A 13,074-nucleotide genomic window follows, 5' to 3' on the forward strand; every position below is an offset into this window, starting at 1 on the left:
TAGTTAGTTAGTGAGTGAGTTTATTTTTACACCGCCTTTAGCAATATCCCAGCAATATCGCTGCGGGGGACACCCGAAGTTGACTTCACGACAACTCATTGTGGATCACTGGATCATATGATCATTATGAAGATGAATAGCTGCCATGTTTGCTTTCAGTACAAAAATCCATCTGTAAATCCAATTTACATGAGCGTATCCAAATATTTACCAGTTTTTCAATGGTGTATTCATTTTGCCCTTCGAGATCTGAGTAGGGAAGGCAGCCGTGTGTGATGACTTCATAGATGAGATGTCCAACCATCCAGTAATCAGACCGCATAGAGAAGTGATGTCGCTTGAGAGACTCTGGGGCAGACCATCTCATGGGAATGGACAAACATTCTCTGTCTAACAGGAAAGTCAGTCATCACATGGGACATCACATTTTAGATGAGTTTAACAAATAATGAAATGCCTAAAAATTACATCGTCATATGATATGACAATTTAAAATTTAATTGAGCATGCTTCATAATGAAATGTCACAAGCAAAATTAGTTAATAGACATACCGACAACAGTTTCTTCTCGTCCACATTTTCGCGCCAACATGAAGCGGCATAGCTTGATTGACTTGCTTTGTTTGTCGTATGCAAAACTGGCAGCTGTAAGATCTCTTTGTATAACGCCATGTTCATGAAGGGCGATAACTGCTTCCAGAGCTTGTATAAGAAACTGCATGAGCTCAAGAGGTTGAAACCATGCCTCGTCCTTGGCACTATAATAAAGCACCTCCTGGAAGTTGTGTTGACTGTAATCATCAGTGATGTAGAACACAGGGAACTGGTCGATTCTGTATGCCCACATAGACAGGATATGCGGGTGTGTTGACAGAGCTCTCAGAATCTCGACTGTTGTGAGATGACCACATTCCGACAGACTATTCTTGCTTCGTTTCTCTAGAAAATTGAAAACTATTTTATCCACTGTTTATGTAACTAAACCATAAAAGTGTCCGATCACATAAACTGAAATGTAGATAAAGGCTGTCCCAATAAGGTACAGTTAAAGTTTGGCTGAGCCCAAACTAGCTCCAAGTTTTCTATCTGTCTTACAACATAGCAAGATAGTCTAAAATTCACGAAGAGAACACACATTGTGTGCGAATTATTTTGATCATTCGTGAAACCAACTTTCTCTCATTTTAATCCAAAGCACAGTTAGCTGTGCCCCAACTAAAATTGGCATCGCCTAGTTACATACCTGATGGTAAATTGACGTGAATCATGATTTTGTCTGTACCAATTCGAGTAGAAGCTAATTTCCACTTGGTACTGCTGGTGGAATGGTCCGTTGTTTGTTTGTGCCGGAGGTTGATGCTGATTGGCTGTAGGTGTTTCAGAACTTCTGACACCATTAAACTTTCAGTTGTTTCATCATTGGCATCTTTCCACAGGGTCATGGCACCTTGTCTGATTACTGGACTTTGTGAAAACAGCAAACATCTCGCCATACCGAACATACTTCTGTCCAAGTACTTTAGTGACAATCCAAGAGCTGTGAAAGCAGATTTGGCACGATCTTCTATGTCCTCGCCTACTGTATCTCCTGTAAATGAGACCCGTGAAGATACGGGTTAGAATTTGACTCCAGCAAAGCTTGTCGCAAGAGGCGACTAACGGGATCGGGTGGTCAGGCTTGCTGACTTGGTTGACACATGTAAATCGTATCCCAACTGCGTAGATCTATGCCCATGCCGTTGATCACTGGATTGTCTGGTCAAGACTCGATTATTTACAGACTGCCGCCATATAGTTGGAATATTGCTGTGAGCGGCGTTAAACACCAACCCACCACTCCTGTCAACGGTGTTACAATAATTCAACTGAAATGCGCCATTTATAATGTGCAAATTCCCGCAGTGTTTGGTTGCAATGAACTATTGAAATCAAACCGAATTTAAACCTTTTTGACTACTGACTTGTAATTAAAAATCTAAACAAAACAATATTAAATCATATCCATACATAACATCATTTGTATCATAACCATACTTTACATCATTTGTCAGATTTTACCCAAGGCAGTCAGGTATGCAACCATTCCAGTTGAGACCATCTGTATGACTCTCTCGTGCGGTTTGGTTTTTTGCAACACGTTCTTTACACTGGATTTTCCTGGCTTAAGCAGCAGTGGAAGAGTGTCCAAGGCCGCAATGGCCGTCTGGGGGTCGCCGTGAAACACCTGTTGCAAGAAGCAATGTTTTAACGATATATTTTGCACCGAATCGTGTGGAACAATTATTCAAGCAACAAAAGTGGAATAGTACAAAGTGGGAAAGCAAATTAGTAGACTTCAAAGCATGTCAGTGTGACTTTACTTCACTGTTTAAATGTGACGTGATAATGGGTTGGCGTTTCGTCATTTAAGGGATTAGATGTTTAGTTTCAACGCCAGACAAATCTACAGAAACTATTCAACTGTGAGTAAAAGGCAATGCGGATGTTTATATTATGAATGGGGCATAAAATTCATTCATGGTGGGTATTTACAATTAAAGTTTCAAGAAAGCTACGGTAGAAACAGACAAACATACAGAAGATACGTTGATCAAATTTAACATGAACCCTTGTACAGTACAACCAGAAATTATTGAGAATTTAAAGATTATAATTTTATTTTTTTCACTCATTGCTCACGTATTAAATGTGAATATTAGCAGTACATAACTCCAGATTCAAAGACATGTGAACAGTTAGTATTTTGTCAAGTCATGGGCAGCAATGCAGGCTTCAATGCAGCGGGGCAGACTACTGATCAAAGAAGTGTAGAAAGTCGTGGTCCATGCTGTCCTAATATCGGACCACCTCTTCTTTCATTTCAGCAATATTTGTCAGATTTTTCTTATTGACAATTTCCTTCATAAGTCCCCAAACATTTTCTGTTGGATTTAGGTCAGGGCTGTAGCTTGGCCAATCTAATAATGTCATATTTTAGGTCTGAAACCAGGCCTGTGAATGCTTTGAATGATGTTTTGGGTCGTTGTCCTGCTGGATAATCCAAATATTTCCATAGAACACGTGAGCAGATGGAAGTAAATGTCCCTCCAGAATATCTGTGTACCGCTCACTGTTCATATTCCCTTCAAATACACAGAGGGGCGTTGCCCCTAACACAAAAATGCCACCCCACACGTTAAATTTCGGACTGTACTTTGGGCGCTGACAAAAAGGTTTTTCAGTTTGTTTGGTCCAGAATTTCAGTGTTTTAGGAATCAGCTACACACAACTTTCATCTGAGAAAATCACATTGTCCCAGTTAAAATGTCTATGCTCTAAGCACCAGTTCAACCTTGCTCCTTTTGTTCAGGTTTCATGATCGGTGATGGAATTCCTCGAGTTTTCTGCCAACCCATTGCATGCAGCTCAGTTCTAATTGTCTCCTTACAGACAGCCACAGTTCCTCTATCAAACGTATCCAGCCTTAAGTTTTCTAAACTCCTTCGTTTGTTTTTAGAAACAAGAATACAAAGCCGCCTCCTGTCACCGACAGTCAATTTTCTGGGCCTACCTGTGCCTCCCTGGTGCTCAATGCCATATCCATTTGCAATATTTTTCAAAACACGATAGACAGTGGACAAAGGGATGCCTGTTCTACTTGAAATCACTTTAGCTGATCTGATGTCCTTGTTATAATACTCTAAAATCAACTTCCTCTTCTCTAAATCATCCATACTGAGGATCACTGAAAATGTCGTCTGCTAGCAAGTAAACAAAGGGGGATACCTCTTCACAAACTAATGAAAAAGGATTAACGGAGTTGTCAGTCTTGAATGAAACCAAGCACATGATAGCTGGTCAAGGCTGTTTATACTAGAAATCCAATTAGACATATTCCTAAAATTCTCAATAATTTCTGGTCATACTATAATGTATTACTCGGTTAACCTTTTATCAAAACTATAGCTGACATAATTTTAGCTTAGTTGACACACAAAAACAAGTTTGTACACTCAATATGTATGGTAGAAACAAATTTCACAATTTATTAAACTTGAAGATAATATGAAGAGTTTTGAAAATAGAAATTGTTTATCAAATGTTACACTCAGGTTCTTGTTTTACCTCAATAAGTGTTCCCAAAACCATAGAAAAATGAATCGGCCAAGACTTCTTCTTCACGGGGGAAAGGTGCTTCCGATTCGTTCCAATTGTTGTCACTGCTTTGTCAATGTCATCAATACGTTTTTGGATGTCATCAACAAAAAGACTTATGTCATCAACAATATATGAGTTGCCTGTTTTTTCTTTGAAATGTATTGCTGTATCCGTTGGATCGTGGAATCTAGTTGTGAATAATCACTGCCTTGTGACACAACCAAATAGACGAGAGTCAGAAGGTACGTGCAGATCAAAGTAGGCAGGAACTCTGGTTGTAGGAAACCAGTCCTTGTCAGACAGCGTTCAAACAGAGCCTTTTCAGCTGACTGAAGATCAGAACGATCAATATCTTCGGGTTTAGTTGAAAGTAGGATGTCCCTTAGTTTAGTAAGAACTTTATTCTGTATCACAGAAACTGGAACTGCCAAGAGTTCAGCAATTGCAGGTATGTTCTTCTTTGCAAAGATTTCTGGAAGAACTTTGGCCAGAAGACAGCGAACTGTGTTTGATCTGTTGCTACTGTCATAAAGTTGAGCCGTGCGGCACATCTCCCGAAGTTGCGTTTTGGATGACCCTAATAAATTGAGGAAATATATATTGAATTAACATTGGAGACAAGTTACGCAATGGAAGGAGAAGGGTGTCGAGGGGCCGACTCGTTTTTATATGTGTTATGTATCACAAATGCTTTTGGGGGTTAATAAATCACCTCTTGAGCTTCTTTTGCATATACTGCATGTTCGAACGATGCATTCGATTTGGTTACAAGTTAAGTTTGATGAAATGGAAATCCATGGCAACGTACGAACGTCTATTAACAGACATTCTCAAAGTCTTTGGCAGTCTCTGAAGTGGACGAACCCCCGATCACTAAAGAGCGGGTGTGTGGTTGGTGATGAGGATGCGTCTGGGGTTGGTGGTGAGGGTGCGTATGGGGTTGGTGATGAGGATGGGTGTGGGGTTGGTGATGAGGATGGGTGTGGGGTTGTTGATGAAGATGAGTGTGGGGGGTGTTTGATGATGAGGGTGCGTATGTAGTTGGTGATGAGGATGGGTGTGGGGTTGCTGATGAGGATGCGTGTGGGGTTGGTGATGAGAGTGCGTGTGTGGTTGTGATGAGAGTGCATATGTGGTTGGTGATGAGGGTGCGTTTGTGGTTGGTGATAATGATGGGTGTGTGGTTGGTGATGACGGTGCGTTTGTGGTTGTGATGATGATTGGTGTGGGGTTGTTGATGAGGGTGTGTGTGTGGTTGGTGAGGATGGTGCGTGTGTGGTTGGTGATGAGGGTGCGTTTGTGGTTCGTGATGAGTGAGTGAATGACTTAATATTAAACGTCACATCGGCAATATCTCAGCCATATCATGACGAGAACATATTTGACATTGAAATGGAATTAAAGTATAAAAACCTGTCGACGAAGGACAGCAAAACAACTAGAATATCACAATTAGAATTAAAACTAGCGTGGAAAGTTAAAAACTAATAGCACCATTTGGACAATACAATATAAAAACAGGCTATAGATCGCCAACAACAGAAGGAAGATCACCATACTAGTGTCCATGGGGACTTACAGTGCCTTTGCTACCTGCATGGACCCTAGCTGGATTTACACCATTCCTTCAGCCGCTGGCGATTGTAGGAAAAGTTTAGCCAAATTTCAAAAGAACAAATATACTACGTTTAAAAATCATGTAAGCTTAAATTCAGCTTTAAACTTTTTGGACATGAAGATCCTTCATAGTTCGTGATTTGAAATAGTTTCCCCTGTAATAGAATATTCAATGCATTCAAGTAAGACATGCTTGAACGTGATTGTTTCATCACAAGGGATACAAAACGGAGGATTCTCACCTTTAAGCATATATTCGTGTGTATATCTTGTGTGGCCAATACGACATCGTCGTATGATGACCTCTTCAAATCTAGACTGACAACCCAAGTAGGTGTAACCAACATAGGGTTTTATTGCATGTAATTTATTTATACCTACTTGGGTGTCCCACTTCTTCTGCATTAGATCACGGATATAAGATCTGATGACAGCTTTATAATCAGAGTATGGGATAAGAAGTGGTGTCATAGATTTGTTGAGTGCTGCCTTAGCAACAAGATCAGCCATTGTGTTCCCAGAAATGCCAACGTGGCTGGGTAACCAACAAAAGACGATGTCGTATTGGCCAGTAGCAAGATCATTATATAATTCAATAATTTCAATTAAAAGTGGATGTTTGCAAGAAAGATTTTTAATAGCCTGAAGGCATGAAAGAGAATACGAATAGATTATATATTGTTGAATATATTTTAAGGCTGTTAATATGACGTTTGCTTCTGCTGTGAAAATTGAACTGGGATCTGGTAATCGAGAAGATACTGTTCTGAATCCAATGACAGTGGCGCAAGCCACTGCGCCACCATCCTTGGACCCATCTGTAAATAAGGATTTGTATGTATTATATTTAGCTTTTAATTGATAAAATTCTTGTCTGTATTGTAGTTCATTAGTTTCTGATTTTTTTAATGTTGTCAATGTTAGGTCAACTTGTGGCCTCACCAATTGCCAAGGAGGAGAAGAAAGAAGACGGGAAGGAGCTATATTTTCTCGCTCGATGCCAGCAGCAATAAGGAAAGGTTTCGCTTTTATGATATACCAAGAGGCGGAACAAGAGAAGTCTTCTTGTTATACAGATCCTCATAGAGGGGATTAAATACACAGTTATATGCAGGGTTTGACTCGTTGAAATATAGTTTAGTTATATGCTGTAAAGTTAATTTTATACGGCGTTGGTTAAGAGATGGCTCATCAGCCTCGACGTAGAGGCTGTCAATAGGTGAAGTTCTAAAGGTGCCAAGACAAAGTCTTAGGCCTTGGTGGTGAACAGAATCTAAATGTTTTAGGTTGCTTTTGCAGGCTCCACCATATACGATGGAGCCATGGTCAAGTTTGGAACGGACCAGTGATCGATATAGATGGAGGAGGGTAGCTTGATCCCCTCCCCACTTAGATCTGGAAACGACTTTCAACAAGTCAAGTGCCTTCAGGCATGTAGTTTTTAGGGACTTGATATGTGGAAGAAAAGTTAAATGTGAGTCAAAAATTAAACCCAAGAACTTGGCTTCCTTAACAACTTTGATGGGAGAGCCATTTAGAAATAGTACAGGGTCTTTATGCGGTTTATATTTTCTACACAAATGTATACAATTAGTTTTAGATTTAGAAAATTTAAAGCCGTTTTCAAGACACCATTTATTTATTTTGTTTAAACACAACTACAGTTGCCGTTCAATAGTATGCATATTTTTACCGCGACAAGAAATATTAAAATCATCCACACAAAGTGATCTATCGATTGAATCACTTAAATCTTTTGATAAACTCTATATCTTTATACTAAAGAGTGTGACAGGTAACATACTGCCTTGTGGAACACCCTGATCCTGATTGTAATGGTCAGACAGGGTTGAAACCACTTGGACTTTGCCGGTCTGTTAAAAACTGTGATATAAAAAGAGGTAAACGACCCCTCAAACCAAAATCATGTAAATCCTTTAAAATGCCATGCTTCCAGGTTGTATCGTATGCTTTCTCGAGATCAAAGAATATTGATACAGCATGTTGCTTATTTACTAGAGCATTTTTAACAAAGGATTCCAATCGTACCAAATGATCAATGGCACTACGATTTTACCTGAAACCACATTGAATATCTGTTATAAGGTTATTGGTTTCAAGATACCATGTTAATCTATTGTTTACCATTCGTTCCATGGTTTTACAAACACAACTCGTTAAAGAGATTGGCCTGTAATTTGATGGATCAGTATGATCCCGGCCAGGCTTTGGTATTGGGACAACAATGGCATTACGCCAAGAAGTTGGGAAATTCCCTGAAGTCCATATTTGATCAAAGATATTTAGAAGTGTTTTCAAACACGATTCAGGTAAATGTTTTAAGAGCTGATAGTGTATGTTATCAGCTCCTGCTGCTGTGTCATGAGCTTGCTCAAGGGCAGTATATAACTCATGCAGTGAAAATAATTCATTATAATCTTCACCATTGTCCGAGTTAAAATTAATTCTGTTCTTCTCCTGTTGTTTCTGATGTTTCTGAAACTCCGGGACATAATTTGATGAAGACAATGCTTGGCGAGAATTTCACCAAGCTTATTGGCAATGTCAGCCTTACCCGTCAATATATTGTTACCATCCTTCAGATGGTGGACAGTAGATTTGGAACCTTTGCCTTTTATTCGTTGAATCATGTTCCACACCTTTGAAAAAGGTGTGCGTGAGTTTATTTTGGAAACAGTTTCGCCGAAACTGACGATTATTCTGTTTAAAGGCGCGTCGAGCCTTGGCATTTAAAATTTTAACTTTATCGAAATTATGGACAGGAGATGTCGGCGAAAATATTTTTCTGCCTTCTTACTATTTCTTTCTGGCCTGTTTACAGTCATCATTAAACCATGATTTACGGATATGTGGAATTGCAGAGGTCTTAGAAATAGTTTCATCAGCAATATTCTTGAGAATAACTGAATCGGATCTAGGGCATTCGTAGAAAAGCCAGATTTCATGTTGTCAGTACACAGTTTCTGAAATAATGGCCAGTTGGCCTTACTAAAATTCCACCTTGTTGCATGTGGACCATCATGCGGGTTTATACCTGAAAGTATGGTTGGTGATGATGATGGGTGTGGGGTTGGTGATGAGGGTGCGTGTGTGGTTGGTGATGAGGATGGGTGTGGGGTTGGTGATGAGGGTGCGTGTGTGGTTGGTGATGAGAGTGCGTGTGTGGTTGGTGATGAGAGTGCGTATGTGGTTGGTGAAGAGGGACGTTTGTGTTTGTGATGATGATGGGTGTGTGGTTGGTGATGAGAGTGCATGTGGGGTTGGTGATGAGGGTGCGTGTGTGGTTGGTGATGAGAGTGCGTTTGTGGTTGGTGATGAAAGTGCGTGTGGGGTTGATGATGAGGTGCGTTTGTGGTTGGTGATGATGATGGGTGTGTGGTTGGTGATGAGAGTGCGTGTGTGGCTGGTGATGAGAGTGCGTCTGTGGTTGGTGATGAGGGTGCGTGTGTGGATGGTGATGATGATGGGTGTGGGGTTGATGATGAGGGTGCGTGTGGGGTGGGGTGATGAGAGTTCGTGGGTGGTTGGTGATGAGAGTGCATGTGTGGTTGGTGATGAGGGGCGTTTGTGGTTGGTGGTGAGGGTGCGTGTGTGGTTGGTGATGAGAGTGCGTGTGTGGTTGGTTATGAGGGTGCGTTTGTGGTTGGTGATGAGGGTGCGTGTGTGGTTGGTGATGATGATGGGTGTGGGGTTGGTGATGAGGGTGCGTGTGGTGTGGGGTGTTGAGGGTGCGTGTGGTGTGGGGTGATGAGGGTGTGGGTTCGGTGATGAGAGTGCGTGTGTGGTTGGTGATGAGAGTGCGTGTGTGGCTGGTGATGAGGGTGCGTGTGTGGTTGGTGATGAGGGCGTTTGTGGTTGGTGATGATGATGGGTGTGTGGTTGGTGATGAGAGTGCGTGTGTGGTTGGTGATGAGAGTGCGTGTGTGGTTGGTGATGAGAGTGCGTGTGTGGTTGGTGATGAGGGTGCGTTTGTGGTTGGTGATGAGAGTGCGTGTGTGGTTGGTGATGAGAGGTGCGTGTGGTTGGTGATGAGAGTGCGTGTGTGGTTGGTGATGAGAGTGCGTATGTGGTTGGTGATGAGGGTGCGTTTGTGGTTGGTGATGAGGTGCGTGTGGGGTTGGTGATGAGGATGGGTGTGGGGTTGGTGATGAGGGTGCGTGTGGTGTGGGGTGATGAGGGTGCGTGTGGTGTGGGGTGATGAGGGTGTGGGTTCGGTGATGAGAGTGCGTGTGTGGTTGGTGATGAGAGTGCGTGTGTGGTTGGTGATGAGGGGCGTTTGTGGTTGGTGATGATGATGGGTGTGTGGTTGGTGATGAGAGTGCGTGTGTGGTTGGTGATGAGAGTGCGTGTGGGGTTGGTGATGATGAGGGTGTGTGTGGTTGGTGATGATGATGGGTGTGGGGTTGATGATGAGGATGCGTGTGTGGTGGTTGTGTAGTGATGATGGGTGTGTGTGGTTGGTGATGAGAGTGCGTGTGTGGTTGGCGATGAGAGTGCGTGTGTGGTTGGTGATGAGGGTATGTGGTTGGTGATGATGATGGGTGTGGGGTTGATGATGAGGATGCGTGTGTGGTTGGTTATGAGGGTGCGTTTGTGGTTGGTGATGAGGGTGTATGGTTGGTGTGGGGTTTGTGATGAGGATGGGTGTGGGTTTGGTGATGAGGGTGCGTGTGGTGTGGGGTGATGAGGGTGTGGGGTCGGTGATGAGGGTGCATGTGTGGTTGGTTTTGAGGGTGCGTCTGTGGTTGGTGATGAGGATGCTTGTGGTGTTGGTGATGAGGATGGGTGTGGGGTTGATGATGAGAGTGCGTGTGTAGTTGGTTATGAGAGTGCGTGTGTGGTTGGTGATGAGGGTGCGTTTGTGGTTGGGGAAGAGAGTGCGTTTTGTGGATGGTGATGATGATGGGTGTGGGGTTGGTGATGAAGTTGTGTCGGGTTGATGATGAGGGTGTGTGTGTCGAAATTATTGTCATAAGCAAAGTGTAAGTGTATACAAAGTTGCACGAAAAAATAATACTGAACGGTTTAAGATCTGTGCGCTTGGAAAAGGGACAATATGGACAATACCTGTATGTCTGTCGTCATTCACTTGATTTTATTACAGGCACAATTAGTGGGAGCCCATTCAGTTTACCATTCAGCATTTCTCGTGTCTTGTGTAATTATTCCATCAGGCATTGGCTTATGAATCGAGTTAAAATGTTTCACCCCTTACTTATTTGGGCTGAATATTTTGAAAAAACAACAACGTTTGAACGAGTTTGTTCAGATCTAAGCTCTGTTAGTGTGTGGGAGACAATGCCAATGTCAGAGATACTGTAGGGTGTGCGGGACGAGATAGAGGGTTGTGATACTTCTACACAACAGAGTGTCTAATTAATCAGTGACACCATCAGGAAAAGCATTAGATATGGAAGAATCTGAGGGAATGAGTGAGTGAGTTAGTTACAATTTTAAGTCACTTTGGCAATATTTCAGCCATATCGTGACTAAATTAAGTTATAGAGTAAACTTATTAAAGGTAAATTATTCAAATATGTCAACGAAGAACAGTAAAACAACTAGATTATCAGATAGATTATCAGATAGAAAACTAAAACTAGTACTTAAATATAAAACATTTTTACTATACAAGACGATACAATATAAAAACAGGCTATAGATTGCCAACAACTGAAGGTAGATCACCATACTAGGGACCATGGGGACTTACAGTACATTTGCTTCCTACATGAACCTAGAAGAATCTGATATCGGCCGAGACGAAGTATTTGTCGCAAGCCGACAATGTGATTTTGAAGCACTCCTATAATTTTCTATATCGAAAAGCTGAAAATGGCAAGTCTTGTTGGGCTTTAAACGTTTGATCATTATTATTCAGTTATGGTTTTGGTGAAATTTGGCTACAACAAGGTGTAAGAAATAGTGTTTTATTCACCTGTAGTTTAATTAAAGGTGTATTGATATTAAGCAGCAATGTTGGAGTGCAGATTTAGAGGCTTTCGCGAAGCTGGATTTCTATAGAACTCTTAATAATCAGTTAAGTTACTCAAATATACCCGAAACTGTAACAGTTGAAGTTTATTTTACTAATTTCGTCCGATTTTGTTGTTTAAATCAAGACTTAGTAATTGAATCGGACAGGAGTTGGAATATTCCCAGATCAGAAAGATCATGTGCATCCTGTATTGTCCGAAATAAGTACTATGGTTTAAAGTGCCCATTTTATCACAATTTAAGATATACACTGAGAATATCCAACTTCGGACAAGATGCAAGCATTATTCCTTTCAAAAGGTGTAATCTTAAGGAATCTTTGTAAAATAATTTTATTAGCCAAGAAAAGACAAATGTTCTTTCACAAATGTCCTTCTTAGATAAAATTTCTAATACATTTATTTTGTAAAAGCTGCTATTCGTGTATAAATACATGCATTATAATTGTTAGCCATCATTTCAAGCTTTCTGTTTACAACAAATATCTGTACCGCAATGTCTGTTTCATCCTCCTTAGGAAGGCCTCCTTAGGAAATATACACATATCAATTCAATGGCGACGGTATCTATCTCCACATCATCCTTGACTACACCGAACCCTTCATCTGAACATCCTGCCTACGTCCGTCCGTGTTTAAGCCATATAAGGAAAGAAGGTCAAGCGACATGAATTGTGTAGTTTACATGCTCTAACACGATGTTAAATTTGTATTTCTGTTCGATATTCTTCGTAAAATAAAATTTAATTATCCTATGTGTTTCTGAAACCTAACCCACTCTCTCAATATCATATCATCTTGCGTAATGTACCTTGACGTTGGGTGATCTATAAGTTCTTAAGGGCGTTAGGGTAGCCTTGTGTCCAAAGCTTTCGCTCGTCATGCCGAAGATCCGGGTTCGATTCCCAACATGGGTACAGTGTGTGAAGCCTAATTCTGGTGTCCCCGCCGTGATATTGCTGGAATATTGCTAAAAACGGCTTAAAACTAAACTCATTCACTCTCTATAAGCTGTTACGATTGTAGGAACACTGTTCATACCAGAACATTAGCAATGACTTGTGATGTACGACAGGTATATTTCTGACCTTGAAATTCAACAGCAGCATGTGCGCTTTTCAATTTATATCAAGGTATTATTCATTCTGCTTCACTTAAACAGATTAATGAAAGGAACTAAAATTTGAACCAAAATAATATGCATGTATAGTTTTAATGAACCAATATATGTTCACAAATTTGAAAACAAAATCAATTTGTAAATGTTGTTTGATCGACAGATCTCTTACAATACACAAGGTG

At 41.0% G+C, this 13,074-nt stretch overlaps 1 protein-coding gene across 1 annotated transcript; it reads right to left on the bottom strand.

The window, feature by feature from the left end:
* Positions 1 to 211: 211 nt before the first annotated feature.
* Positions 212 to 4,278, bottom strand: LOC124284074 (tyrosine kinase receptor Cad96Ca-like; the record flags this gene model as incomplete). Its single annotated transcript, XM_046720130.1, has 5 exons — positions 4,106 to 4,278; positions 2,060 to 2,225; positions 1,245 to 1,589; positions 554 to 940; positions 212 to 390 (listed from the first exon to the last, which is right to left on the bottom strand). Coding segments are annotated over exons 1-5 (1,101 nt in total), but the record flags the coding sequence as incomplete, so codon positions are not given.
* Between the last annotated feature and the right edge of the window lie 8,796 nt (positions 4,279 to 13,074).

This window comes from Haliotis rubra, unplaced genomic scaffold (genome assembly GCF_003918875.1).
Source record: "Haliotis rubra isolate DU_JTF1 unplaced genomic scaffold, ASM391887v1 Scf329, whole genome shotgun sequence".
Lineage (NCBI taxonomy): Eukaryota > Metazoa > Mollusca > Gastropoda > Lepetellida > Haliotidae > Haliotis > Haliotis rubra.